The sequence below is a fragment of the Giraffa tippelskirchi genome, chromosome 12, assembly GCF_054371585.1.
Source record: "Giraffa tippelskirchi isolate mGirTip1 chromosome 12, T2T-mGirTip1v1.2.pri, whole genome shotgun sequence".
NCBI classification, from domain to species: Eukaryota; Metazoa; Chordata; class Mammalia; order Artiodactyla; family Giraffidae; genus Giraffa; species Giraffa tippelskirchi.
This window is the reverse complement of record NC_137286.1, coordinates 45,030,079-45,057,508: the sequence shown is the minus strand read 5'-3', so window position 1 is coordinate 45,057,508 and position 27,430 is coordinate 45,030,079. Positions and strand designations below refer to the sequence as shown.

Below are 27,430 nucleotides of genomic sequence, written 5' to 3'. Positions count from 1 at the left end.
TCAGTGGGGCAGCACCCAGCCTGGGAGAACTGCTGAATGGCCAGACTTCCCAATGGCAGAATATTGGCCGTGCAGGGGCCTGGGGAACCTTCTTTCCAAGGCGCTGCCGTTAATGTGGCTCAGTGTCAGTAACTCCTTGCTTACTCACTCCTGCTTCACTCACTCTCCCACTCAGGCTTCAAAGTTCTGGAAGGGAGCATCCGATTGGCCAAGTGGATCGAGCCAACATGCCAGGGGACCCTGTGTGTGCAGGCCTGGCTTCTGGGAGGGGAGGGCCCAGCAGCCTCCAGTCTGCATGGCTCGTCCTATAACCAGTAAAGCAGACCCCTGGCAGTGTGCCGGGCTTGTTGGTGTGAAACCAAAACCCTGCAGAAAGCAGTTAAGGAAGATCTGATACTTATAAGGCCAGGTTTTGAGCAGGTGAAGAAAAAGCATCATCTGAGGTTAGTCCAGGTGGTGCAGTAGTAAAGAATCCACCTGCCTGCTGTATGACTCAGGGAACTCAAACTAGCGCTCTGTGACAACCTAGGGGGGTGGAATGGGGTGAGAGGTGGGAGGGAGGTTCAGGAGGGAGGGGACACATGTATACCTATGGTTCAATCATGTTGATGTACGGCAGAAACCAAAGCAATATTGTAAATTATCCTTCCATTAAAAATAAATTAAAAAAAAAAAAAGAATCTGCCTGCCGATGCAGGAGACACAAGAGAAGTGAGTTCAATCCCTGGGTCAGGAAAATTCCCTGGAGGAAGGCATGGCAACCCGCTCCAGGATTCTTGCCTGGGAAATCCCATGGTCAGAGGAGCCTGAGGGGCTACAGTCCACGGGGTTGCAAGGAGTCAGACACGCTGAGTGAAAGAGCCCAGCACAAGAGGTTAGTCCTGAAGGTCCTTTGGAATAAAGAAAAAGCTAGTGCGACCAGGAGGTGTGAATTTGGCTGCTGTTGCCCTGGTCAGACTGGTCAATATCAGTCACACCAGCTCTTAGAGAGGAGGGTGGAGGCTCCACAGGAGCCCTCTGTGCATGGAGAAAACTGTTCAGTGCTCCTTTCAGAGTACTTGATCTTCTCAACGAATCTTTTTGTTGTGTTTCTGAGGTCTAGCAATAAAGGACCCATTTAGTGAAAACAGTTGACAGTGAAAACAATATCTAACATTTAGGAAGTGTGTACCAGGGATTGGCACAACCTTTCCATCCCTGTTTTATAAATAAGGAAACTGAACCACACAGAGGCCACTTGCTTGCCCTGACTTCAGAGCCAGGAAGAATGGAGACAGACTTGAAACCAGGTCTCTACAACTCCAGAGCCCTCACCCTTGGCCCCCAAGCAGTACTGTGTCTAGATATTCTTTTTTTTTTTTTTTTGTGCCATGCCACAGAGCATTCAGAATTTTAGTTCCTGGACCAGGGATTGAACCCCGGCTCCCTGCAGTGGAACCATGGAGCCCTAACCACTGGACTGCCAAGGAAGTCCCTAGGTCTTTTTCCTATGCACAAGCTGACCATACATCCCTGTTTGCCAGGCCATAATACAGATTTCACAAAGGCTTCACAGAAGAGGTGTCATTTGACCTAGGTCTTAAAGGAGAAGTTGGATTTTTCCTGGTGAATATAGGACAGGGCACTGCTGTCAAAGGGATGAAATGTGTATGTATTGTGTGTGTGTGGGGGGGGAGGGGGTTGTTAAGGTAGTGGTGATGGCCTGGAAACAGAGGCCCCCTGAACCAGAAATCTGGCATGTTCTTTCTTTAAAAAATAAGAGACTTCCCCGGTAGTTCAGTGGTTAAGACTCTGTGCTTCCAAGGTAGAGGTCATAGGTTTGATCCCTGGTCCAGGAATTTAGATCCTACATTCTGCGTGATGTGGCAAAAAAAAAAAAAGAAAGAAAGAAAACAATACCCTGTAGGATCTCCATCCCAGTCATTTCCTCTATTTCCAAATTCTAGGAATTCAGCTTGTGTGCTCAGTCATGTCTAACCCTTTTGCGACCCCCATGGACTGTAGCCCTCCAGTCTCCTCTGTCCAAGGGGTCTCCCAGACAAGTGTCAGTATTCTGGTTGCTATTTCCTTCTCCAGGGGATCTTCCCAACCCAGGGATGGAACCTGAGCTTCCTGCGTCACCTGCAGGCGGATTCATTATCACTGAGCCACCTGGGGACTATGTGCCACCAAATACAAGCTGAAGACTCAGTTTTCAGCCAGAAATCATACTGGAGAGTATTAGTGCTTGTCCCGACATTGGGGATTTACGTCAGTTTCACTGGGGCTAATTCAGCCAATTTTAGAGCCCAACCACCCCTTTTCATAAGTGAGGTCTCCAACCTTTGGTCCCAGCAGCCAGCCACCTGCTTGTCTGTGACCACTGACCAAAGCCCTTTCTAAACAAATTTCTTAGGGACAAGTCAAGTCAGACATGAGGGGAATCAAAATAACTCATGGGATTTCCCTGGCGGTCCACGGGTTAAGACTCTGCACTTCCACTGCAGGGGGCGCAGGTTCAATACCTGGTTGGGAACCAAGATCCCACATGCTACATGGTGTAGCTAAAATAAATAAATGAAGTAAAGAACTCAGGAGGGAGGGCTGGGAAACCCACTCTGAAAGGCCTGGCGGTGAGCAGGCGACCCAGGAACACACAGAATGAGACCAAACAATGGTGGGAAGGATGGTTACAGGACAGGATGCAAGTAGCACAAACCTTGACAATGTAAGAATGAGAACTCACAACCTTTGGGAGGGGGGAGGGGAGGGGAAGTGGGTGAGCTCATTTCCTCCCTCCTCCAGCGCTGTCAAGAGATGCCATCTACAGTTGAAACAAATTTAAAGGATGAATTCAGCTTCTGGGTATCTTTCTTCTCTTTTAATTATTTGCAGCTTGGCAATTTCTTTAGTTACATTTAGGCTTCTTCTTTTTCTTCTTCTTTTTTTTCCTTTCTGTGAAAGACTTTTTACAAAAGAAGCATGTATTCTGTGAACACTTCTTGGTAGAAATTTCCAGGCACCTATCTGGTCTTTTCTGTGAATACCTGCGTAAGCAGATGTCTCCATCGACGTTTCTGCGGGTGCTGCCTTCCGGACCACCTGAAAATTTTCTTTTTTGTGCTCTTCAGTGTTAACCTGAATTTCTCATAATGTGCGTGTACTGTTATTACAAAAGCAAAGCCTTTTATTTAAAAAAAATTAAAAAACACTGCTGGAAAAGAGAAAATCCGGCCCTCCCTTTGGGCTTGTGCTCCCTCCCCGCGCTCAAGGACCCCCCGGTTGGGGCTGAGTCCCGGGCTCCCCGGCGGGTGAGGAGCCCTCAGGGTCCGACAGGGTCGGGACCGCTTGCCGAGCTCCTCCCGCACATTTGAGCTTTGGGGGTCCGCGATGCCGCCGGTGGGGAAGCCCAGCCGTGTGCAAGGTTTGGGCTCCCTATGTCGCCAGGTGACTCAGCGCCATTTGGGCCTCCTTCCTCACCCATAAACCCAAGAAGCCATCCTTGACTTGCTTTGGGGACGTGTGATGTGCAGGGTCTGAACGGTCACTAGAGAGATTTATCCTCTGCCATCGTAGGAGTACCTGCTAACCATACTACCATCTACCCGTCTAAAGGTGAAATTAAAGAGGAGAGGGTCAGGTGGCGCTAGGGGCTGTTTCTGGGTCCTGACAGCTACTCTTGTGTCTCAGCTCCATCTAGTGTCCACAGGGGGACACTGTCCCATATATATAACCGGCTTTACCATACTTGCAAATAGTAAAGTGCTCATTTGGCAAACAGGACCTAAGTAGGACCAACTTAAGACCGTCTTCCCCATGGTAAGATTTGGTGTTTCAAAGCAAGCACCATACAGATTCAGTACTTCTAAATATTTGTGAATCCTTTTTTTAAAAGGACAGTGTATCCGTGCAACAAATAATATAATAATTGACATTTATTGAGTGTTTATGATGTGCAGGGCATGATTTTAAGTGCTCTCATTATGAATTCATTACACAATGAACGCCTACAATGCTATAAAACTGGGGAGGGGGGTACTTATTGTTTATTTTTAAGAACCCTGGGGCACAAAAACATAAAAGTAAAATCTGTCACTAATTTTTTGTTTTCTTTTTTTTTTGTTGTTTGTTTTCTTTTTAAAAAATCTCTTTATTTTGACTATGTCGAGTGGCAAGTGAGATCTTAGTTCCCTGACCAGGGATCAAACCCGGGCACCCTGCACTGGGGAGTTCGGAGTCCTAACTACTGGACCACCTGGGAAGTCCCTACTCTGCTAATTTCTGAGGGGAGGTAGAGGCTGCCTCATGGGCCAGAGATGAGGAGGGAGCCAAATGAGAAGATGGTGTCAGGCTAAGGAGAGAGAGAATGGGGGCTGAGGCGGCCCTTCTGGACTCAGGTTGGCTTTGAGGGGAGGAGGAGGGCTGTGTGGTAGATAAAGGCTGTGATCTGAGAGGGCGGGCAGAAGTCAGCAATTCGAGGATATTTATTGAGCACCTACTACATGCCAGGCACCAGCGATATAGAATTCAAGTAGAAGGCAAGGTCCCTGTCCTCACAGAGCTGAGAGTTGTATGGGGACGGCCAGTGTCAAATGTGATGAGGAATGCTTGCCAGTGTACACAGAGCTATGAAGGGCTGTGTGGCGGGCACATGGGGTGGAGAGCAGGTGAGCCTGAGCTAACAGGCAGGGGGATGGGAGGCTGGATGTCGGGGGCCATCAGCTTGGAGGTGATGGTCTGGAGACAGTGGATCTGAGAAAAGAGATGGTAGTGGAGGATGTGCCCTGAGAGAACAAGAGAAGGATTTACTGGAGCCAGAGAGAGGATCTGGAGGAGAGAAAGGGAGCGGCTACAGGGCTCAAATGTCAGGGAAGGGCCACGGAGGAGAGGGACTGGACTGGCCAGAGGAATTGAGACCTGAGCTGAGCATGAGCGACTCTTCCAGAAAGAGGTCGTGGTTGGAGGAGAAGTCAGAGTTGAGGAGAGCATTGTTTCACTGTTGGCCTTTAGCAAGGAGGAGACTGTGGCGCAGATGGTAGGAATCTGCCTGCAATGCAGGAGACCCAGGTTCAATTCCTGGGTTGGGAAGATCCCCTGGAGAAGGGAATGGCAACCCACTCTGGTATTCTTGCCTGGAGAATCCCATGGACAGAGAATCCTGGTGGACTACACTCCGTGGTGTTGCAAAGAGTCAGACACGACTGAGGAACTAAACACACACATAGACCGTCTTCAGGCTGAGGGTGAAAAGCTGCTGGAGAGGATGAGAAGGAGGCCTGGGGAGGACTATGAATCCTTGGAGGAAGCACAGATAAATCACATGTGAAAAACGAGAACTAGGTAAGGCAGAGGGGAGGGAGGTACAGATGGGTACAGATTTAGGCCAAGTTTTCCAGGAGAAAGGATGGCGTGGGGGCAGCTGGGATGCTGAGGGAGCTGCCCTCTGAAGGCCTGCGGTTTCCGGTTGTAAGGAGAGAAGGCCCGTGATGAGGGGAGAGGTCTGGAGGCAGAAGAGGGAGGGGGTTAAGGGCAGTGTGTGGCTACTGAGAAATGCCAGGGTGAGAGCAGGAGGAGGGCTGGTGAGGGTGTCCTGAAGGCCTCTGAGTCGGTGGGCTTGGGGAATGAAGAGGGGACAGGCAGACCGAGAGGAGGGACATGGGACAGAAGTCCCAGTGGAGTCAGATAACAGGGTGTGTGGGGACCGGAGTAGAAATGGTGGCTCAGGAAGTCGGGGTCAGAGGTGGGATTTCTGCTTAAGATTTCAGAAGAGCCATCTTTCTGACGAGCCTTGGGTGTGGCTGAGGAAGTGGGTCTGTGGGGGCAGCTGAGGCTGTTTGCAGTTGGAGAGGTCAACACTCTGAACCCTGCTGGGACAGGGGGAGAGGGGTTGAGGGTAGAAAGCAGAACCCAAGTCCTTGGTGAAATGGGTTGTTGTTGTTCAGTCACTCAGTTGTGTCCGACTCTTCGCAACCCCATGGACTGCAGCACGCCAGCCTTCCCTGTCCTTCACCATCTCCCGGGGTCTGCTCAAACTTGTGTCCGTTGAGTTGGTGATGCCATCCAACCATCTCATCCTCTGTCACCCCTTTCCCCCCTCCCCTTAATCTTTCCCAGCATCAGGGTCTCTTCCAACGAGTCGGCTGTTCGCATCAGGTGGCCAAAGTTTTGGAGCTTCAGCTTCAGCATCCGTCCTTCCAATGAATATTCAGGGTTGATTTCCTTTAGGATTGAAAGAGCTGAAGACCAGTACCTGTAGCAGAGTGGCTGGGGGAGGTGCATCAGTGGCTTGAACCTCAGAAGAGGGAGCAGAATGCTGAGCCCCTACAATGATACCTCTGTCCTGGGTACACACGTCCCCCTACTTCCTTCTGGACTTCTCTCAGGACTGGGCACCACAGCATGTATTGAGAAGAGGCCAGTGCAGGCTCTGCTCAGCTATGGACCAGAAATCTCTGACTTCAGGCTGCAATGAGTGAGAAGGGCTCGCCACCCGTTTATCTCACTGGAGGCCAAGGAAGACACCAGACACACATACAACCTTATTGTGCTGCTTTTAATTATGAAAGATGTAAAATGATGCATTATAAAACTTGGAAGCTACTTTATACAAATTTCCAATCTTTAAATATTGTTTGACGAGGGGCACATGGACTAGGATACTGGTGGGAAGTCTGATTGGTTTGACTGTGATGCTTCCATCACAAAGCAGTGGAAGAAACACGCTTGGGACCAGACCGTCCATGCATGAATCAGAAGAGATGACGAGGGTTGGAGTAGGAAGTGTCTTCAACTATGCAAATGGACTGGGATATACATTTCAGCTCAGGTAATATACAGTAGACTTAGGAGAAATGAGACAGGACAGTGGAGAATTCATGTTGATCTAGATATAACCAAGGTTCTCCTGACACCTTGTCCTAAAAACCACAACCGTACAGAAGGGGGAAAACAAATAGAAACACAGATAGGTTTTTAGTTCTATGCTGTTTAACTGCTAGTAAGTGAGAGTAGTACAACCATCGATTTCTTGTGAAAAACTAAATATTGAAAAATAGTTTACTCTGAAGTCTGCAGCCATTTCAGATGCTGAGGACCAAAGGCAGCGGTGAGGAGGTTAGGGCGACCCCTGTCCATGGGTATCCTTGACACTGAATAAGCAAGGTGGGTTGTATAATGTCCAAAACATTTTCACAGGAAGAGAGGGGATGGATGGACCTAAGGACAAACTGGATTCAGTGCTACACCTTACTGTCATCGTTACCCTCCCCCCAAACAAGTCACTTTTCCCAGGAGCCTTCATTTCCACAAGTCCTTGGTGAATGCCCAGCGGGAGCAAACTTGGTCCTGCAGGTCTCGGGGTCTCTGGCTGTATGGCTAGGCTGCTGTGCAGACAGAGAGAGTTGGGACCCTGACACCAGTGATCACCACGGGTAAGGCACTGTGTAGAGAACAGACTATCCTGGAATCTCCATTTTTCAAAAAAAAAAAAAAAAACAAAACTCTCATGACATCAGCACTCCCCCTTGTCTGAAAGGCTAGTTCAGATCTCAGAGGGTCTCTGACACACGAGAGGCAGGCAGCATCTGGCTCTTTCAGCACGCTGAGGTGCTGTGTACAATGAAAGGCCATTTTCTTTCACAAAAAGTCACTGAGATCTGGAAGTCTAACTGGGAATAAGGCTTCGAAGGGGAGGCCCACAGCCCCTTCCTGAGCCAGAGCTCAGACAGGGAGGGCTCTGGTCTAATTCAAGAGCGGGGGTGTTCAGAGCGAATGTGATGCAGGAAGACCAAGACCTGGGCTCCACAGTGGAGATGGATCGGGGCACCATTGGGGTTACTTGAAAGATTGGAGGGAGGGGAGCCCCCTGAAGACAAAAGGAAACAGGAGAAGGTCTGGAGAGGTCAATAGCCCAGGACCCTGTGACAGACCCCTCCTGTCACCAGGGACACGTGTCAGGTTCAGACCCACACGGTGCCCCCTTGCTTCTTTAGGTGGGAGCAATCTGGACCCTTCAGCAACGTGCCTGGTGTCTCCTGGAAAGAAGCTGTCTGGCTGGCTCTAGCATTTTTATCCCTCCTTCATTGTGTCTGTCCACCCTATGCTGTCTTCCCAGGACCGCATGAGGCCCCTTTGCCCAGACTCCTCCCCTGATGGCTTTTAAGCCCACCCATTGGGGTTTCTGGTCAGGGGCTGGCATAGACTGAATCAGAGGAGGCAGGTGCTGGTGGAAATACAGTAATAGCGTTTTGTGCTAAAGTACTGATGCTTAATGATGGTTTTGTAAATTAGGCCTTCGTTTTACTATACACTATCTCAGAGGGTGAATCTCTTAATGCAATCGAGAGCAAAACACAGGTCTGGGAGGGAAGATGTTTGTGGTGGCCAGGAGCCCTGAAGTCCCAGTATGGGGGAGGCCCCAGCTTGCTGAGCCACCCTAGGTGCACTCACAAGACAGTGTCTTCCCACGTGCACAGCTTTGAGGAGGACAGGGCATGTGGCCTAACCGTGGACTTGGTCACCTAGTGTTAAAAGCATCTTAAAGTGTGTGCTTCACTTAGCCACAGGCACAAGTGTTAGAAAAGCTGAAGCTCTGAGAAGCTTTGGTGAGGAAGAGGGTCAGTGAAAGATTAGACTGCCCCCCAGTGAGGCAGATTCATTCATTCGTGCATTCATCCGCTCATTCACGCGTGTGTGCATTTGACGCATAGGTCGATGGCACCTGCTCAGCGCCAGGCACTTGTTGGGTGCTAGGGGTTTGGTGATGGGTAAGGCACAGTCTCTGCCCTCAAGGAGCTTATGGTCTAGTGGGGTGACAGGAACACCCCCTTTCCACAGAGAACCAGCTTCCCTCTGCTGCTGCACAGTTGCTGGGTTGGGGGGTGGTGCTGTCCAGACCCTCGGCTGCTCTTCCTGGCCAGTCTGTAGACAGGGAGGCCTAGGTGGTTTGGAGCTTGTCTAGAGGACATTATGTGCCTGTAAGATACCTACACACAGCCCCCCTCTCTGTCTTCTGCAGCCACCGAGTAGAAGCCCTGTTCTCTTCAGGCTCATCCATTACCAGGGGATTTTGATTTTTTTTTTTTCAGTGACAGAATAAAATAAAATAGTCTTCCTTTTCCTCTCATCCAAAGGAAAAGGGGTACTGCAGCATCAGAGAAGAGATTACAAACTGGGAGAAAACCAATTAGAATTCACTTTGCTCAACTCAAGTCTGTTCTTGGATGTGCGGCGGAAATGCTTCTTCGTCTTCGAATGGAGGCCTCTCAGAGAGCCCTGGCCCTCCGCGCTGCCCTGGACATCCCATGGCTGCCTGGGGTGCCGAGTCGAGACAGTGGGACCACAGCAGGCATTGTGGGGCTTGGTACCATCGCTGGAGGTGAGTCAGCTCCCGGAGGCCCGCAGCCCCTGACCGCCCCCAACTCCGGGTCCTTTCTTCAGTGTTGACTGAGATCAGTGGTTCTGAGCATTATACATGGCTACTGAGGCCTCTCGGTACACATTTTCTTTTACTATTGACCGGCTAGATGGTCAATAAAAGATGTCACGGGTATGGTGACGACCAAGTCATCGGAAGCGCCAAAGCAGCAGGCTTGCAGCGACAGGATCTGTGCTGCAGGCCTGAGGGGCAGCACCCAACTCTGTAGTTGAGAGAAGGCCACGGCGACTGAGATGGGACCTCATCTGAGAGCTGGGAGCCGAGGAATTGGGTTCCTTCCAGGTCAGAAGCCCGAGATAACTAACACCCAGGGGTGGAGCTGGTTCTATTCTGTTCTGTTTTAGTTTCAGAAATAAGTCCTCCTGTCCCATTCCGATCGCCTCACAGTCGGTCAGCTCGAAATGTCTCTTCTACAGAGGGGTCAAGCAGGCCCATGCTGGAATCGCTTAACATGTTGAGTCCATCCAGGCTCAGCGGTGCGATCTGGAGCTCTTCCTCCAGTGGGAACGAAGTGTCCACACTTAGGTTGACCTCGGGCATGCCTGCCAGTGCACTGCTGAGGTCTTTGAACAGGCTGGTGCTCGAGTCTTCTGGAAAGAACAGCGAGAGGGGAGAACAGTGCGGATTAGAAGGTGTGGGGGCCAGGTCACTCAGGACATGACTGGTGACGACCCCCTGCCATCTCGCCAACCAGGACAGTCATCACCCATGTCCCTACCACTCCCAGGCCCACAGTCCTGCTCTGGAATCTGTGTTCTTTGCAATCAGTTCCACAAGTCCCAGTTCTACAGGTTTCCTCCCTTTGAACAGTTGTCAGTCACTGGAAACTAAGCAGGTCAGAAAAAGGCTTGGGTCACCAGGCCCTTCCCCACTGCCTTGTAGTCTCTGGGGCTGGACTCCCACATCTCAACAAGGTAAAGCTGAGCTGCAGGGCTTTCATTTTTTGGCTTTATATAATGTCACGCTGTTTAAACTGCCTTATAGTGGTATCTGGAGAAACACAGTGACGTGAAAGAAGCAGCTGGGAGGAGGCCCACACTCACCTGTCAGGATGGTGTTTGGGAAATTCCCGCAGTTGGAATACAGGTTTGGTCTCAAATGAAAGGAGTCCTGTGGTTCTTGGGGACCTTGTTGCACCAGGGGTACCTGGAAGCACCAGAGGTCACTGTGTGAGGGATGGCCTCTGCTTCCCTGGGGAGGACTGTGCTGTGTGCCCCCCAAGCAAAACCAGCCATGGGAGCTGTCATACCCCTTCTCTGCTGTGACAGCCCACACAGAACATTCTGCTTAGGTAGCGGGGGGGCTGTGGTGGAGGAGGGGCCCGAGGGCCACACTGTGAGTGATGTGTCCCTGTTTGCACACTGCCTGGCCCTCTACACCAACCTGGATAACACCACTGGCTGTGGTTTCTGTGGGCCCACTGGTCACAGCCACCTCCCTCAGCACACCGAGGCTTCTGGAAACTACCATTGGTGGGAACCCTTCAAAGGCCCTGTCTACAACCGAGGAAGCAATGGGCTCTTTTCCTCTTTGCTTTCTAAAGAAATGAGACAGTAGACCCCTCTCCTTCTCTTACTCAGAGGAAGGAATGTAAGCAAGCCCCTCTCTGCAAAAAGCCTCAATAGGACAGGTCAGAACTGGGGCCTACTTTAGGTGCCGTTCCTGGAATTAATTTTTAAACCATTAAAAAAATCTTTCAAAAGTAGGAGTTTTCATCACTTTTCAGAAAGATACTGACTCACCTAGACTCACATGGCTTCTCTAGAAAATCAGGTGGCAGGGACTACTGGTTCTCACCACTCCCCACAGCCTACATGGAAAACATCTGTCTTTATTTATTTTACTGTTATTGTTAAGTTCTGGAAAGTGCTCTTCCTTCTCTCCATAATATATCCTTGAGACCAAACCATAATTATTGAAACTATAAAATCTTAAAGGAAATCAACCCTGAACGTGCACTGGAAGGACTGATGCTGAAGCTGAAGCTCCAATACTTTGGCCACCTCATGCAAAGAGCCAACTCACTGGAAAAGACCCTGATGCTGGGAGAGATTGAGGCAGAAGAAGGGGGTGACAGAGGATGAGATGGTTGGATGGCATCACCTACTCGATGGACATAAGTTTGAGTAAACTCCGGGAGACAGTAAATAATAGGGAAGGCTAGCATCCTGCAGCCCACGGGGTTGCAAAGAGTCGGACACGACCTAGCGACTGAACAACAACATAAAATCTACGGATATAAAAGATTGTCAGTGTTATTAGGGAGAAACTAAAAAGCAAAAGAAAATGGCTGCATGAAAGAACTTCGGGAAGGACCCCTGCCTGTCCAGGATGGGCTCCCAGGAGGCCACACACAGCAACTTGGGCTGAGGCAAAGCCCTTGCCTGCTCCTTGTCTCCTCATCATGATAGACCCATGGATTGCTCAGTTCCTTCCAGCATGGGCATGTCTACAATTCTATGGCTAGAATGTCATCACAAGTCTTCCATGACGTGTTCCAAAAGGTCCTCCGCTGACGCCTGATAATGAACTAAGGCAGCTGGCACCAGCATCTAGGGCTCAGGGCGATGCCAGGCTCCCCAGCCGCTGAGCGCACCCGAGGTCGAAGAAGTGCGGTACCGACCGAGCTTGCTGGGTGTGGGTTTCCCGCGCGGAACAGCCTGATGGTGACAGTTCCTGCTCTGGGGACGGGGCAGGCCCGGGTGATCACTCACCTGCTGAGTAAAGGCTGGACCTGGCCTCACAGACTGCTGGTCAAAGCTTACATCTGGGAAGAAGCTGGTCAAAGATGAGCCCTTCAGGGAACAAGGAAGGAGCCATTTAGCTTGGGACTCGGGGTGGCATGAGCGTCCCCTCCTGCCTGGGGCTCCAGGTGGGACTCACCTGGGCTGTGAGGAGTGGAAAGTCCGACTGGGGCAGTGATGAGGCTGCCTGGGGCTGCTGGGCAGGCGGCTCCTGGGCATGGGGCTGCTGTAGCAGAGGCTGGGGCAGGTCGTGGGCTGCGGGGTAAGGGGGCGGGGGGGACACTTGGGCTTGAGCTTCTGTGGGCAGGAAGGAGAGCGGGCTTCGATCTGAGGACACCATCTGAAAAACAAAGCCACTAACTACTCAGCTTCTGAGTTGCTAGTGGTCAGTCCTTCATGGATGCTGTTGTTGTTTAGTTGTTAAGTTGTGTCAGACTCTTTGTGACCCCCATAGACTGCAGCCCACCAGGCTTCTCTGTCCATGGGATTTCTCAGGCAAGATACTGGAGTGGGTTGCCATCTCCTTCTCCAGGGGATCTTCCTGAGCCAGGGATTGAACCTGTGTCTCCTGCTTGGCAGGCAGATTCTTTTAACTGCTGAGCCATCAGGGAAGCCCCCCTTTACAATTAGGAAATGTCAAAGTGAGGAAAAACCCTGATATTCTCCTCACCCTGGCAGTCTACACTGTGCTCTGAGAAACCTACTTCTGTTCCTGCAAAGTATACTTCAAATGTCACTTCCCCACAAAGCATTTTCCATTCAGTGATAATTTCTATTGTCTTCAAAAACAAACAAAGCAAAATGCAGCCAATTTAACCAGTTTTGTCTCAGTTTTCTCAGTGAAAATTATGTTTGTTTGTTTTTTTTAACAGCCATAACTTCTGGCTAAAAATAGAAGACTGAAAAAAAGCACTTAGCTCTGCTGTCTCCCCAAACCCCACTGAAGCCCTAAAACAACGTTAAACAACAATAAACATTAATAAACAAAATGAAAACCATAGTAAATAATGCTAAAATGAAGATAAACAACACGAGGATGAAGATAATGAGAAGGAAGAAAATGGCAACGAAGTTAGGAAAATGAAAAGCAGATGGACACGCAGTAGCTGGCTGAGCAGACCTGAGGGAACCAAATGCAGGGCTGGCAGCAGGGAAGCGGTCTGGTTCCACTGCAGAGTCCCTGCGGGGTGGGGGGTGGGTGGGAACGGAGGACAGCAGCGGGAGAAGACGAAGCTAAATCTGGAGAAGCTGGCAGGCAGCAGTGGGCTCCAGAGCCCATGCCTGGCAGTAGGCTGAGGGTGGCACTCTGGAGGGCGTATGGCCCTGGGGTCTCTGGACTGGGTGCACCAGACCCTAGAAGGTGAGGCGCTGCTAAGAATGCATGGCTTCTGAGAAAGCAAAAAAAAAAAAGCTCACTGTGGCCCCTTGAGCCTCCACCTCTCTTTCCCAGCTTAGTTCCCACAGTGCTGGGTCCAGGCACAGGCCAGGCCCAAGATTGGGAGAGCATCTTTTGGGGATCTGACCAGCCTGGGAGACAATTCAACTTACAATACCAGAGGGTCCCCCAGGAAAGGGTTGAGCTGGATCTGTCTACAGTGAAGACTGTACTCAACAAGCCCACCTGCCTACACAGAGCTTCCAACAAGTTTGTGTGCATGTGTCTGTGTCCTGTTAGTAAATATGAGCAGGATGCCAAGGATCACTGGATCAGGAGGAAAGTGTCTGGATATAAGTCAGAGACCCAAGCAGACAAACTGAGAAAAGAAACCTGGGGAAATTTATGTAGGAAGAAGTTGTCATGAAAAAGAGAATTATCAATATAATATTTAGGGTGATTAAAAAATCCTTATCTTTTAGAAATACATACTTATTTATAATATGCACCTCTATATACATTTTTTTAGAGAGGGGATATGGATAAAACAAGATTATAAAAATGTTGAGGACTTCCCTGGTGGTCCAGTGGCTAAGATTCCACACTCCCAATGCGTGGGGCCCGGATTCCATCCCCGGTCAAGGAACTAGATCCCATATCCTGCAACTAAGACCTGGTACAGCTAAAGAGGGCTACTTCTTTAAAAAAAAAATGTTGATAACTGTTGAGGCTGGATGATGGGTATAGAAGGATTCATTATATTATGTTCAGTGCTTCTATGCAATTTGGAAAATATCTATTCAAAGAAAATAAAAAGAAACTGGAACAAAAATTATCACTAAAAACCTCAGAGACATCAAAGATGATATGGCATCCATGGAATACACATGATGCTATGAAAAAAGGAACATTCAGAGAACAAGAACAAAAAATGTCTCAGCAATTTAAAAGGATGAGAGCAGAAATAAGAACCTCAACAGAAGGGTGGAAAATAATGTTAAAAAACTCTTCCAGAAAGCAGAGGAAAAAGAGAGAGAAAAGAAAGAGAAAAAAATAAGGATGCTAGAGGGAAAGTACAGGATGTCCAACATTCATATATTCAAGAGAGAACAGAGAAAACTGAAGGGAAGAAACTGTCAAAGAAACAATTCAGGAAAATTTCTCAGAAATGAAGGAGGTGAGTTTCCAGATTGAAGAAACCAATCAGATAGTCAGACTCATATCAGGCCACATTATTTTGAAGTTTTAGAACACTAAGGGGGGAAAAAAGAAGACCCTGCAAACCTCTCAAGGAAAAAAGGGAGATTTAATTCAAAGTATTAAGAAACAGAAGAGGTACCCTGGTGGCTCAGATGGTAAAGAATCCGCCTGCCAATTCAGGAGACATAAGAGATGTGGGTTCAATCCCTGGGTTAGGAAGATCCCCTGGAGGAGGGCATGGGAACCCACTCCAGTATTCTTGCCTGGAGAATCCCGTGGACAGAGGAGCCTGGTGGGCTATACAGTCCATGGGGTCATAAAGAATCAGACACAGCTAACACTTTTACTTCACTTCACTTCAGGAATCAGAATGGCACTGGATTTCTCAGTAGCAACCCTAGAAACTAAAAGGTGACAGATTAATACCTTCAAAACTTCAAGAGAAAACTATTTCAAATTTGAACTCTACACTTAGCCAATTATAGTTAAATGGTGGGTAGAATGAGGACACACTGAAGTCATGCCACGTCGCACGCACTCTTCCTTGGAAAGCTACTAGAGGGCTCGTTTTAATGTATCAGAAGATCATCTACCCAATGCTGAGAGTTTGAGACTGAATACAAATACAGAGAAATACATACAGAAAAAACCACAGTGAGAAAAACACAAGACATTTATTAAATCCCAGGAGAAAAAGATCCTTATTTTGTTATTTCACAGTAAGCTATATGGTTCAACTCTGATTACATTGTTATAACCATGAAAACACTAAACACTGAGTACTGTTCTATTCAAAACTATATATAATAAACCATACTGTGAAGATGAGGAGAATGAGTAGGAAAAACATGGCGGAAGTGGGGAGGGAGGGGCCTGGGAGGGTTGAAAGAGAACTGAACCCCAGTCTTCCACAGGAGGACGTCGTTAGAGAACACCTAACACTAAAAATCTAGAACAAAACCAGCATGAAATAACACTGTTATACCAAAGAGAGCAGCTCAAATGGCCGAAATCAGCCACCTCCAGGCAGTGAGAAATATGGCTGGTGGGGGCGGGGAAGACAACTGTTATTTCATAACAGCCCCTTTAGAACTATCTGACCTTTTAAATTATGTGTACAAATAACATTGATTTTTAAAAAAATTTAAAAATATTTAGCAGACAAAAATGAAAATATATGAAAAACAGTGCTGTTTATCTCTACAGTCTCCTTAAAATGTAGCTAGACAGTGTTATTTTTTATATCCTGTAAAATAATCTTGTGGTGGTGGTTTGGTCGCTAAGTTGTGTCCAACTCTTTGCAACCCCATGGACTATAGCCCTCCAGGCTCTTCTGTGCATAGGATTCTCTAGGCAAGAACATTGGAGTGAGGTGCTATCCTTCTCCAGGGTATCTTCCCGACCCAGGGATCGAACTGTTGTCTCCTGCATTGCAGGCGGTCTTCTGCACTGCAGGCAGATTCTTTACCACTGAACCACCAGAGAAGCCCCTATAAAATAATCTTGCAAAATAAATTAAAGGAAATCCAATAACATGAAAGAACCATTAAAAAACAATTATGAAATACTCTCTTACCCTCTCCTGAAAGGGATTACTCATATAATAAAGATCCCATAGCTAAAAATTGGTAAAGAGTGACTAATAACTGGAGCTGCTAACCTCTGTTGTGTTCTGTCAACTTCTTCTTGCTAAATCATTACTCACTTATAGTGAAGTGGTGAGTAAGTGATGTTTTAATGTATCTAGGGAGTGACCAACAGGTTAAAAACATGTTCACTGATGACTGTGTAAAAACCATCCTGAAAACTTAGAATAGAAACGAAGTCAACAAGTCAAAAAGATGATGTTTCTCCCCTAAATTTCTGTAACAGGCTTGTGACTTCAAAGTGTGCCTCTTTCTAAACAGACTCATCTGGGTCCTTTTATAGAGATATGATCCTATTGTACCTAAGCATTTAATCAACAAGAGAAAGACTGTTCTTAAATCTGTCAGTGTAATTAGGGAAGAGGTCTAATTTAATATGGAAGCTTCAGGAAGGTATTTCAATGTCTTCCTCGGCTTTCTCTGTGGCTTACAGGGCTCAGAGAGTCAATTATTGACTTTCCACACCAAATTTAAAACCCCAACCTGCCTTCCCTTCTATTTTAGACATAGCTGGGTTTCACCCTCCACATCTGACCCTTTCCTCCAAGTCCAACTTCACGAGAGTACCGCAAACTGTTCAGTGTCTGCTTAACAGGAATCAACACATAGGGCTTCCTGGTGGCTCAGAGGTAAAGAATCCACCTGCCAGTGCAGGAGACATGGGTTCAATCCCTAGGAATCCTACTTCCTCTGGAGTAGGAAATGGCAACCCACTGCAGTATTCTTGCCTGGAGAATCTCATGGACAGAGGAGCCTGGTGGGCTACAGTCTGCGGTATCACAAAAGAGTAGGACACGACTCAGTGACTAAACAACAACAACAAATCGACACAACTCTGCTCTTAGAAAACCATTAGTGCATTAGGAATGATTTGATTTCGCACAGAAGTGAGAAATGACTACATCCGAGACCTCGTGGACCACGCTTAGAGTTCAGTTCCCATCAGCTTCAGTCTGTTTCACTGTTTGTTCACTTGCTTTTTACCTGTGAGGCAGGATACGGGTTCAAGGGGCTGGTTGAAGAGAGCTGTCGGCTGAAACCTTGGTGTGCTTCAGGGCCAGGAGACAGCGTGAGGGGGCTGACAGGTGGCTGCCTGCGCCGGGAGGGGCCACTCAGGTTGGTGGTGGAAAGGGATGGGTTGCTGAGCGAGAACAGGCGGAGTGAGGGGTGGAGGGCAGAGGCACTGGGAGCGGAAGCCTCTGGGCGGCTGTTCAGGGAGGAGGAGAGAACTGTCTTGTTGAGTGTGGCCTGGATGGAGGGGTTGCTCCGAGAACTCTGGAGACCTGGAAGACAGCATGTTCACAGCTTACGCCTCATAGTTACTGACCAAATCTTCTGTTTCCCAAACAATAAAGAAAAAACTCAACTTCCTATTTGTACTTGATGATGATTTTGTGTGAGAAGGAGCTCCGGGCAACTATCCTGTTGGAAATGGTACCAAGGTTGTACAGCAGAAACAAACAGAATGTTGTAAAGCACTTATAGTCCGATTAAAAAAAAAAATAGGAACCTATGAACCAGGAAGTGGACTCTCCACAGACACATTAATCTTGGATTTCCAAACTTCTGGAACTGTGAGAAATAATTGTTTGTTGTTTAAGCCAAAGGAAAAAAAAGTGGTATCAAGGGCAAGGAGAAGATGCACTCAGACTAACAGGGATGACGCCATTCTGATGAGAATGGTTTCGACAAGGACCTACTGTATAGCACGGGGCATGCTGCTCAGTGTTACGTGGTGACCTTGATGGGAGGCGGGTTTGGGGGAGAGTGGATACATATATATGTATGGCTGAGTATCTTTGCTGTTCACCTGAAACTATCACACAACATTGTTAATCGGCTTTACCCCAGCACAAAATAAAAAGTCTTTAAAAAAAGGATGAGAATAGATTTTTCTCGAGAATGAGATTATGTAAACAACCACTGGGAGAGCAAGAACTGGTAGGCAGGTGGCAGCAGTGGCGAATGTTCAGTTCCTCTGCTCCAGTCCAAGGAATAGATCCCAGGGCTGGACAACCCATTGTGTTCAGGGCCCTCAGTGCCTTGTCCCTGGCAACCAGCCAGGACCCTCGGCTGCCTTCACTGAGTGTCATGGCTCTCGATGTGGGGGGCGGGCTGCCTCAGGGGGGCTCTTTAAACACCCTGAGCCCAGCACTAAGTCATAGCAAGGGACCCTCTACCAGGGCTTCCTTTCTCTTTGTTTTTCTGGCTCCTGAGAAGTTGTTCATCACTGTCTCCTCCAGTGTAGGGAAAAGGACACCCTTGTTGGTGCTTTGTTTTAAAGGGAGGGGAGTGAATTTTAGCAAGAGCAACAGAGTTTGGGAAAGGCATTTCCATAACACACGCTGCAAGGACACAAGCTCCAGGAGGCCAGGGAGCCTGTCTTCTGCCCTGCTGGCTCTTTGGCACCTGGCCCAGGGCCTGGCAGAATGCCTTCATTCCATGAATGAATGCTGGCCCTGCAGTGCATCTCCGTGGGCGACCCCTGCATTTCAGAGCCCAGCCCACCTTCTTGTGCCCACAGCTGGGGTGAGCAGAACTCTGTGTTGTTTCACATCACTAAAAAGCTAAGCGTTAGATGAAAATTATGGAAATGTAGAAATGACAGAGGATTTTTAGCCAGTAAGTGATTCTGAGCACTTCCCTGGTGGCTCAGATGGTAAAGAATCTGCCTGCAATGCAGAACCTGGGTTCAATACCTGGGTTGGGAAGGTCCCCTGGAGGATGGCATGGCAACTCACTCCAGTATTCTTGCCTGGAGAATTCCATGGACAGAGGAGCCTGATGGGCTACAGTCCACAGGGTAGCAAAGAGTCGGACATGATCGAGCACTAACACACACACACATACAATTGATTTTGAAAAGGTGAGAAAGATGTCTCTGACAAAACTCTAAGTAGTTATCCCCCTACCTAACTCACCATGGAAAGGTCAGAGATGTGGCTGGCTCAAATAAGAATGAAAATTAGAGCTAAAGATATGAATTTAGACTTTTTTTTTTAACTCAGTCATTCAGAAAGAAAGCACACACATCTTTAAAAATATATGTGCAATCTTGCATACCATGCATTTTTAAGGAGTGCATAGAAACTCTAAAAACTTATGCACTGGTTGTGACACATCCTCGATAATACAATGCTTGTTTAAGAAAAATAACAGTCAGCAATTAAACACAGGATTTTCGGCTGAAGCAGCATCCAAGGCTGTACTGGAGAACACCAGATTCCCCAAGAACCAAGGGAGCTAAGCGCCAGTGTTGCTGGACTCATGTGACCTCCGATGACCTTGTTCGAGACTTCACCAAGGTCCCATAAGTAAAGCAGCAGTATAACTCAAAGACCCTAGAGACCCCAAAGACTCCCAGAGACCCCAAAATAGAGGTGGTCTCTGAAGTCAATTCTTCAAACCTAAAATTATATATTAACAGCATAATGGCAGTGTCGCTGTAATCAACAGAGAAACTTCCAGGGGACCATGATGAAGGGGCCCACTCCCATTTGAGTGGCGAGTTCAGATCTGCATAGACAAGTCTTGTTGAACCCAGAGTGGAAAGAGCAAGCACTCTCCCCACTGACAGACCATTGCTGGGGATCTTTCTAAAGGAGACAGGCTATGCCACCATTCTTGGGACCCTTGTGGCCAGAGGCTATACTACCTGCCCCAGACATTGACAAGAGCATCTGTCAGGGTTCAAGCAAATGCAGTCATGTTTCAACATGTGGTCTGAGTGGCAGGGACTCAGACTCCTATGGTAACAGCCAAGTCACCTTATGAGTAAATTTTTAGTACAGCTAAAGCATCTTTAAGCACTTCTGAAAATTTGATCCAGTTTTGAACTATGGCAGATTTATACTTAACATACATATTAAGGATAGATATTTTCCTTGTACCGGCAATTTTCTAAAATTCAAAGTATTCTCTTTAGTAATCCATTGGGAAGTTGGAGGAATCTAGAGAGATATCTGCAATTATTAAATATCATCATATGTTGATAAAGGACACAAACATTGTTCAGCCAGCACAGAATAGAATGGACACTTATTTCTTGACTCCCAAATCTTATTCTCCAAGTCCCAGGGGCATGTGGGCTGGAGCAGACAATGAAGAATGAGGTTTTGGACTTGCCTGGTGGTCCAGTGGTTAAGACTCCACGCTCCTAATGCAGGGGGCTAAGATCCCATATGCCATGAGGTGCAGTCAACTCTGCCCCCCCATCCAAAAAAAAAGAACAACAAAAAAGAATGAGGTTTCACTGAGCTGCCCCAGAGCTCATCAAACTTAGCAGAAAGAGAATCATCTAAGTGAAATGTCAGCAGAGTTGAGAGGAACACAAGCTAGTGGGTTGTATGCATGCGTGCTCAGTCACTCAGTTGTGTCCAACTCTTCGTGACTCCATGGACTGTAGACCACCAGGATCCTCTATCCATGGTACTTTCCAGGCAAGAATACTGGAGTGGGTTGCCATTTCCTACCCCAGGGGATTTTCCCAAGCCAGAGATTGAACTTGCTTCTCTTGCATCTCCTGTATTGACAGGTGGGTTCTTTACCACCAGGACCACCTGGGAAGCCCAATGGGTTATCTCTAACTCAGGCACAGTCACTTTCACTCTATGATTTACTAACATGCCACCCGGCCAGGGACCACCAATGGCTGAGCCACCAGGGGACACAGGCATGGTCCTGATGGAGCGGGGACCACTTACCAGAAGAGCCTCTGATGCCAAGGTGAGTCATGGCAGCGGGAAGGTTGCCCACGCTGTTCCCCACACTCATACTCCCAAAGAGGTGGTCACTGGTGTCCAGGGAGGTTGGCAGTGGCGCCGAGTAGTGCAGGTTGGTTAGATCTGGCAATGACCCCCCAGTGTTCAGGGTTCCCAGGAAGGGGGAGAGGCCCATGTTTTGACCATTGTGTGGGAAAGTGCTGAAAAAAAGAAAGGTTAAGTATTACTTTCTAAAATGCATTTGGCTGCTGGGGAATAGGATGTGTATGATACCTTTCCTTGTTCGATAAAAGCCGTGGGTACCAAAGATCCAAGTCCTTGTGGAGATTGCCTCTTCCTTGTTCTGAGAGTGTGATCTGCTTACCTGTAATGCTGGACTAAGGATGTCATCTATGCCCGCGTTATAGGAATCTTTTCTAAGACAAGATTAGTTGCATGTGTGTGCTTTTACTGTTTTCCTTTGTCAGCATTTTTTTTTGGGGGGGGGAGTGCAACTGCTTTACAATGTTGTGTTACTCTCTGCTGTACAAGGACGTCCAGGAGGGAGGGGATACACATACAGCTGGTTTATTTCACTGTACAGAAGGTTAGATTATTGATGCAAAAGTACTTTGAAAATTGTCACGAACTGTATAAGATATGAGATGCTGCTCTGCATTTATTCAATTCTTTTGGTTACATTTCTAAATTATCTTTCCTTCCCCCCAAAAAAGGATCTCCTGTATCAGCCAGATACCTTCCAAAGTATACTTTTTCCATTAACAGTTTCCATAAACTTTCAAGTGAGAAAGAGATGTGACCGTTCCTTTGCCAGGATCGGTGGTGCGGCTGCTCCGAGCCCAGGCACTAGGCTGAGTGCTGGTGGGAGGATGATGAATGAGCAGAGCAGCCTGAGCAGGAGTACAGATGGGGGCCCTGCAGGCCAACTGTTTAAATGTATAAATCAAATCAATAAATCTTCAAATGAATTATCTTCTATGTTTCTGTCTTGACAAATTGTACCTTTGTAATAGCCTGGAAGGCCAGATTCAAGTTTAGAATTCTCCCAATCCTCAGAGCTCTGTGCTAGAACATGCAGAGAGGCAGCCCCAGCCTGCAGTCCACCCCCTACCTCCCCAGCCCTGTCCTGCACTGCAGACCACACCTGTGTCTTCCCCAGGCCAGGGACCCAGCTCTGGCCACTCCCCGTATCCCCTTAGCCCCTTGGACTTCTTACTCCACGGAAGTGGAACTCTCTGAAGTGTGGGCCTGGGGAGGGGCCACTGAGCCCAGGGCTGGGGGGGCACTGCTCTTAGAGTTCACAGACAGGCTGGAGACAGACAGGTAAAGCAAGCGATTGCAGTATGGCAGGAAGCTTGCTGGTCCAGGACTGATACAAGTGTCACTGGGAACGCAGAAGCAGGAGTCGTGGTTGTGAGGATGGTTGGGGAGGGAGGGCCTGGCGAAGTGTCCGACCCTGTGCTCATGGAACTGCAGGCAGCGTGGCATGACCTGGGTGTCGGGCAGAGTGCAAAAGCAGGGGCAGGAGGTGAGAGGGCAGGGGCAGGCCAGGGAGGAAACAAGCGCGTGATGACAGGCTGTTCTGGAGAGTGTGGATCAGTGATGGCAGGAGACAGGGAGCCCAGGTGTGAGATGGAGAATCACAGTTTAGAGAGGCCCCTGTGGTTGTGGTGTGGAGGGTTCCTTACAGAAGTAGAGAGGGACGGGGCAGAACCGGTTAGAAGCGACTGTGCGGCCCACGTCTGATGTAGGAAAAGATCAGAGGGGGTGAAGAGGAGGAGAGTGGCTGGAGGAGGTGCCCTCAGCCAGGATGGAGGGAAGATGGTGAATGCGACTGAGGACCCTTGATTCAGCACAGCGCACACAGCGGAGCACCTTCCGGGTGCAGGCCACTGGCATCAGGGCCTCAAGAGACTTGGACAAAGCAGGGGAAGCAGCCATAAGCAAAATAACTTGCAGTATAATCCGATTCAGTCGTGCAGTGATGGAGCCTGACGGTACAAGGCCTGGAGGGAATGACCAGCAGGTTGGGGGAGGGGAGATTCCTGGAGGACGTCAGAGCTGAGTTGGAAGGCTTAAGAATCCAGACGCTCCACATGGGAGGGAAGATTGTTTCAGGCGGAGTTCCCAGCACGGGCGAAGCAGAGAGGCATGTGACTACACGGTGGGCACTAGGAACTTGGCCGCCACAGGAAGGTCAAGTTTAGGAGGAGGGGGATGTGACGGGAGATGGGCCTGGAGGAGGAGGCAGAAAGCACATGAGGCTTAAACTTATGACAAGAAGCCAGGGGAAGGTGGAGAGTGTGGGAAAGACACACTCATCCTTAGGCCAGACTTGGCGGAGGGAGGACAGGGTGTAAGAAGCGGGGCCTGGAGACAGAGGTGAGTTATGTTGCCGCTGAGCAGTCAACAAGACGTAATGAGAGCGTGGAGGCGGACAGACAGACAGAAATTCTGGAGATGTTTAAGGAAGTGCTCAAGGGTGACTCCTGATTTTCTGGCATGGGGATGGGTGGAACCACCCCCACCAGGACAGGGAACACGGAAGCACATGAGTAGACTGCAGACAGGGTAGGTGGTGTCTACCCTGAGAAGGACTTCTGCTTTAGATGCCAAGCTTCGGTAACACGGTAGGACGTGTCATGGGATGTCTCTCGAGGAAAGTTCTGCCAGAACAGTGTGGGAGGAAGCCAGGCCACCGTGGGCCGAGGAGCAGACAAGCAGTAAGGGAGCCTCGAGGGGAAAGCCTTTCAGAAAGTGTGGCTGAGAAGTCTGGAAGTGACAAGGAAGGAACTAGAAGGGAACGCAAGGTCAGATAGGATTTTTTGGTGCAGAATCCTTTAGTGTGATTAATGCAGGCAGAAGACCTAGTAGAGAGGGAAAAGTAGAAAAAACACAGAAGCAGGAAGGATAAGCAGGAGAGAGGCTTCTGGAAGGGCCAAGGACATAGGTAAAGCTATCGGGCTTGAACAGATGGACAGCTGGGTCCCTGGGACTAGAAACAAGGAAGGATGGCACGTAGGGCTGAGAGGCATGGAGTGAGGGGCGGGAGGGAAGCTGGGCGTTCATTCCTGCCGCTTCTCTTTTCTTGGTGAAGTAGGACTGGGACCACTGTGGAGGCCTGAAGAGAGAAGGGGAAGTAGGAAAGGGGTCCTTTTGGGGTGCGGAAGAAGGATGGTTTGGACTGTAGAAAAACTGAATGGGAATGGGATGCCTTGTCTTCCAGACAGCTGGTGGCAGTGTTAAGGCCCAAGACTAGGAAATAAACTTGCGAATGCAGAGCCGCTCACTATGAGGGCAACAGGCTCTCTGACTGAGAGAAGGAAGGTCCCTGGGTGCTCAGAGGGAGGCAGGAAGGGCGAAGGCAGAAACAGCATCTGGTAGCACAGAGCAGGGATGGAGAAGGTAACCGTGACAAATACAACCCTGGTTGTCACTGACATTCAAAGTAACTTCCCTCTGGTTGAGAGGAATATACTGTATTCCTCTCAACAGGAATATATATACAGGAATACACCTGTATTTCCAAATACAGGTGCCAGAGTCACCTCCTGGATCTGCTATAACACAGATGACGTACTCCCTGGTTCAGAATCCTCCGACGATTCCAACCTGACTCTGGGTCGGGCTGCACCTGCCTCCATGCTCTGCAGGCACGCTCCTGCTGTTCCCTCTGCCCTTCCCTGCACTGCACCCCGGACTCTGGTCATAGTTCATCATATCAGAGAGGCTCCTGCAGACATCTGTGGTCGCCTCTCTCCTTACTTGGCTTTCTTTTTCCTCACTGCGTTTACCAACACATGACATGTATTTATTGGCTTGTTTTCACCTACTTCACTCCACAAGAGCCTCAGCTCATTGAGAGCAGGGACCTGTTCTGTTTCATTCACTGCTCTGCTCCAGTGCCTAGGAGTAGGGGGTCAAGAAACACCAGATGAACAGGAGTCACGGGACAGAATCCTATGTCTAGTGTAAGAGCAGGAAAGCAAGTTTTGTCACCTAAGGAACCCTGGTTTCAAAGCTCTCGGGGGCGGAGATGAGGAGTTGAAAGTATGCAGCCCCTTCTGTAATTTAGGCCTGCAGGGCCTCCATCACCCATCTGCCTGAGGATTGAGCCAAAATGAATTCTTGAGAAGAATCTTCAGCCCTAGCTGTGGGGACGACCTATACCCTAGGCATGATGGTCTTCTCACCAGGTGGGCATCCTGGTGGGCGTTTTGACTTTCTCAAGAGGTCAACCCTGACCTCAGCTCAGTGGGCTGTTCATTGCACGGGTTTATATTTAACTAGCCGAAAAGAATGCCTGTGCTCCAGTTGCTCTGGAGGGTGGGCCCTGAACTCAGTGCTGTTAAGACACCAGCGAAGCCTTTACGGGAGAGATGAGAAAGGACAGCGGGAGGTACTGTAGCTTGCGTTCCTCTGCAGACCATCAGGCCATCTAGAAAGTGCACCTGCACTCAGCTAGATCAGGGAAGAGGCCTGCTTTCAAACCACACGGTTTTGGCTATGGAAAGAGCTGCCGTTTCTGAGCAGGTTTTTGTTCCAAGCCTGGGGGGCAGCCTTGAGGGTCACTGGACCCCCCTCCCTGCCCCCCATGCTCTCAGGACACCACTGTGCATCCCCAGGGCTCAGTCCTCTCTGCGAAGACCCTGAGAGAGGGCCCTCCCCATGTCTGTGTCACTCAGTGAGGGCACCCATGGCTCCCTCACTGCGTCTTCACGGGTCTGTCAGTGTGTGGGCTTCATCATCTCTGTTGTCTCCACGTTCTTCCTCGGTCCCATCTCCTCAGGAACGTTTTAATCTTTTAGTACTACACATATTTTTGAAAGCTGTCTCTCACATTTTTCAGGGACTGAAGCTGTATACTTCTAAATACATTAATTAGCTGTTCCACAGAAACTCCTTTTAATATTGCAAGTTTTCCTATTTATTCATCTTCCATTAATTTAAAAACAAGTGGTAAAAATAAAATGTACGTAACACAGAATCTATCCCTCTGAGGTTCATGGTTCTGTGGCATTCGGTATATCTGTACAAATTCTTAGGTAACTTCTGGGTCACCAAGTTGCCAGGGGCCCACAGCTGCCAAAGGCATGAGGCTGGTGGGCTCCCTCAATGCCTGCAGGCCTCAGCTTCCTCCAGTGGGGTTGTGTGTTTACCCAGAGTCAGTGATGTTATTCTCAAACATATTTATGGCAGTTTTACTTTTGCAGTTATGTAATATAATTACTTGGAACAAATGAAATACGAGCGTACCGAAAGAGAGCTGTTGTTTTTGTGAAAATTCAGTTGACTTTCAACTTATATGTAATGAGTGAAATTTCTCAGTGTTCTCTGATGAAGCAGCGAGACATTCCTTTTGGTAAAACCTTCAGGACGGCCCTGAAACAAGAACTGAAAGGACATCTCTTACCTGCCACCTCCCACGTCACAGGACCGAGGGCGCCCGGACAGGGACTGGATCTGGGGAGAGACACAGGAAGTCGGGGTGACTCGCTCTCAAGCCAAATTCAGGTTTTTAGAAACTGTCATTGCAGGTATCCTGGGGCACCAGTCGGTGCAAGTGGAGAGCCAGCACATAGAAACAGCATCCTCACCAAACAGCAGTTTAAGTTTTGACTAGACTTTTCCAGGCATAAGGGAGGCATGATACTAATAAATTTTCTTAATTTGATGCTTCTAGATGATTCTCTTCTAAATGAATTATTTTCTTATAAAAGGCCAATACGCTTCACATAAAGGTTTTAAATAAACATTCATTTTCTAACTAGCCTGAGAGGAACAGGAGAAAAGACAGACATAAACTAGGGTGAAGAAAGAGGAAATTAATGTCTGAGGAAAAGAAATATTTCAACTAGAATCTAAGTTGGGGGGATTTTTTATTTCTTGTTTCTTAAAATTTATTTTTATTTACTTATTTGGCAGCGCTGGGTCTTAGTTATGGCTCACAAGATCTTCAATCTTAGCTGTGGCATGGGGGACTTTTTAGTTGCAGCATGTGAACTCTTAGTTGAAGCATGTGGGACCTAGTTCTCTGACCAGGGATGGATGTCGGGGGTCCCCTGCATTGGGAGTGGGGAGTCTCAGCCACTGGACCACCAGGGATGTCCCTAGAAGGGATTTTCATTTTGTTTATTGGCCCATCTCTGCACCTCAATGTCTGGCAACAGGTGCTCAATATATACTGGGTTGACCAAAAAGTTTGTTTGGGTTTTTTTGTAAGATGTTACAGGAAACCAAACAAACTTTTTGGTCAACCTAATAATATGCTTTAAAAAAAAAAAAAAGAATGAACCTATTGACTCAACTCTTCTCACAGAAATGATTTA

At 48.4% G+C, this 27,430-nt stretch overlaps 1 protein-coding gene across 16 annotated transcripts in view; it reads right to left on the bottom strand.

The window, feature by feature from the left end:
• Positions 1-6,513: 6,513 nt before the first annotated feature.
• CRTC3 (CREB regulated transcription coactivator 3) overlaps positions 6,514-27,430 on the bottom strand; it is a 93,497-nt gene continuing 72,580 nt past the window's right edge. For 8 of the 16 annotated variants that reach the window (XM_081546971.1, XM_081546973.1, XM_081546975.1 and 5 more), the window contains exons 9-15: positions 26,515-26,564; positions 21,084-21,301; positions 17,365-17,663; positions 12,299-12,499; positions 12,130-12,210; positions 10,459-10,561; positions 6,514-10,005 (exon numbers count right to left, since the gene is read on the bottom strand). In XM_081546971.1, the coding sequence (XP_081403097.1) occupies positions 9,797-10,005; positions 10,459-10,561; positions 12,130-12,210; positions 12,299-12,499; positions 17,365-17,663; positions 21,084-21,301; positions 26,515-26,564 (1,161 nt within the window). In that variant the 3' untranslated portion in view covers positions 6,514-9,796. The remainder of the gene's footprint in view (positions 10,006-10,458; positions 10,562-12,129; positions 12,211-12,298; positions 12,500-17,364; positions 17,664-21,083; positions 21,302-26,514; positions 26,565-27,430) is intronic. The other 8 variants (XM_081546972.1, XM_081546974.1, XM_081546976.1 and 5 more) reach the window with 3 other exon arrangements.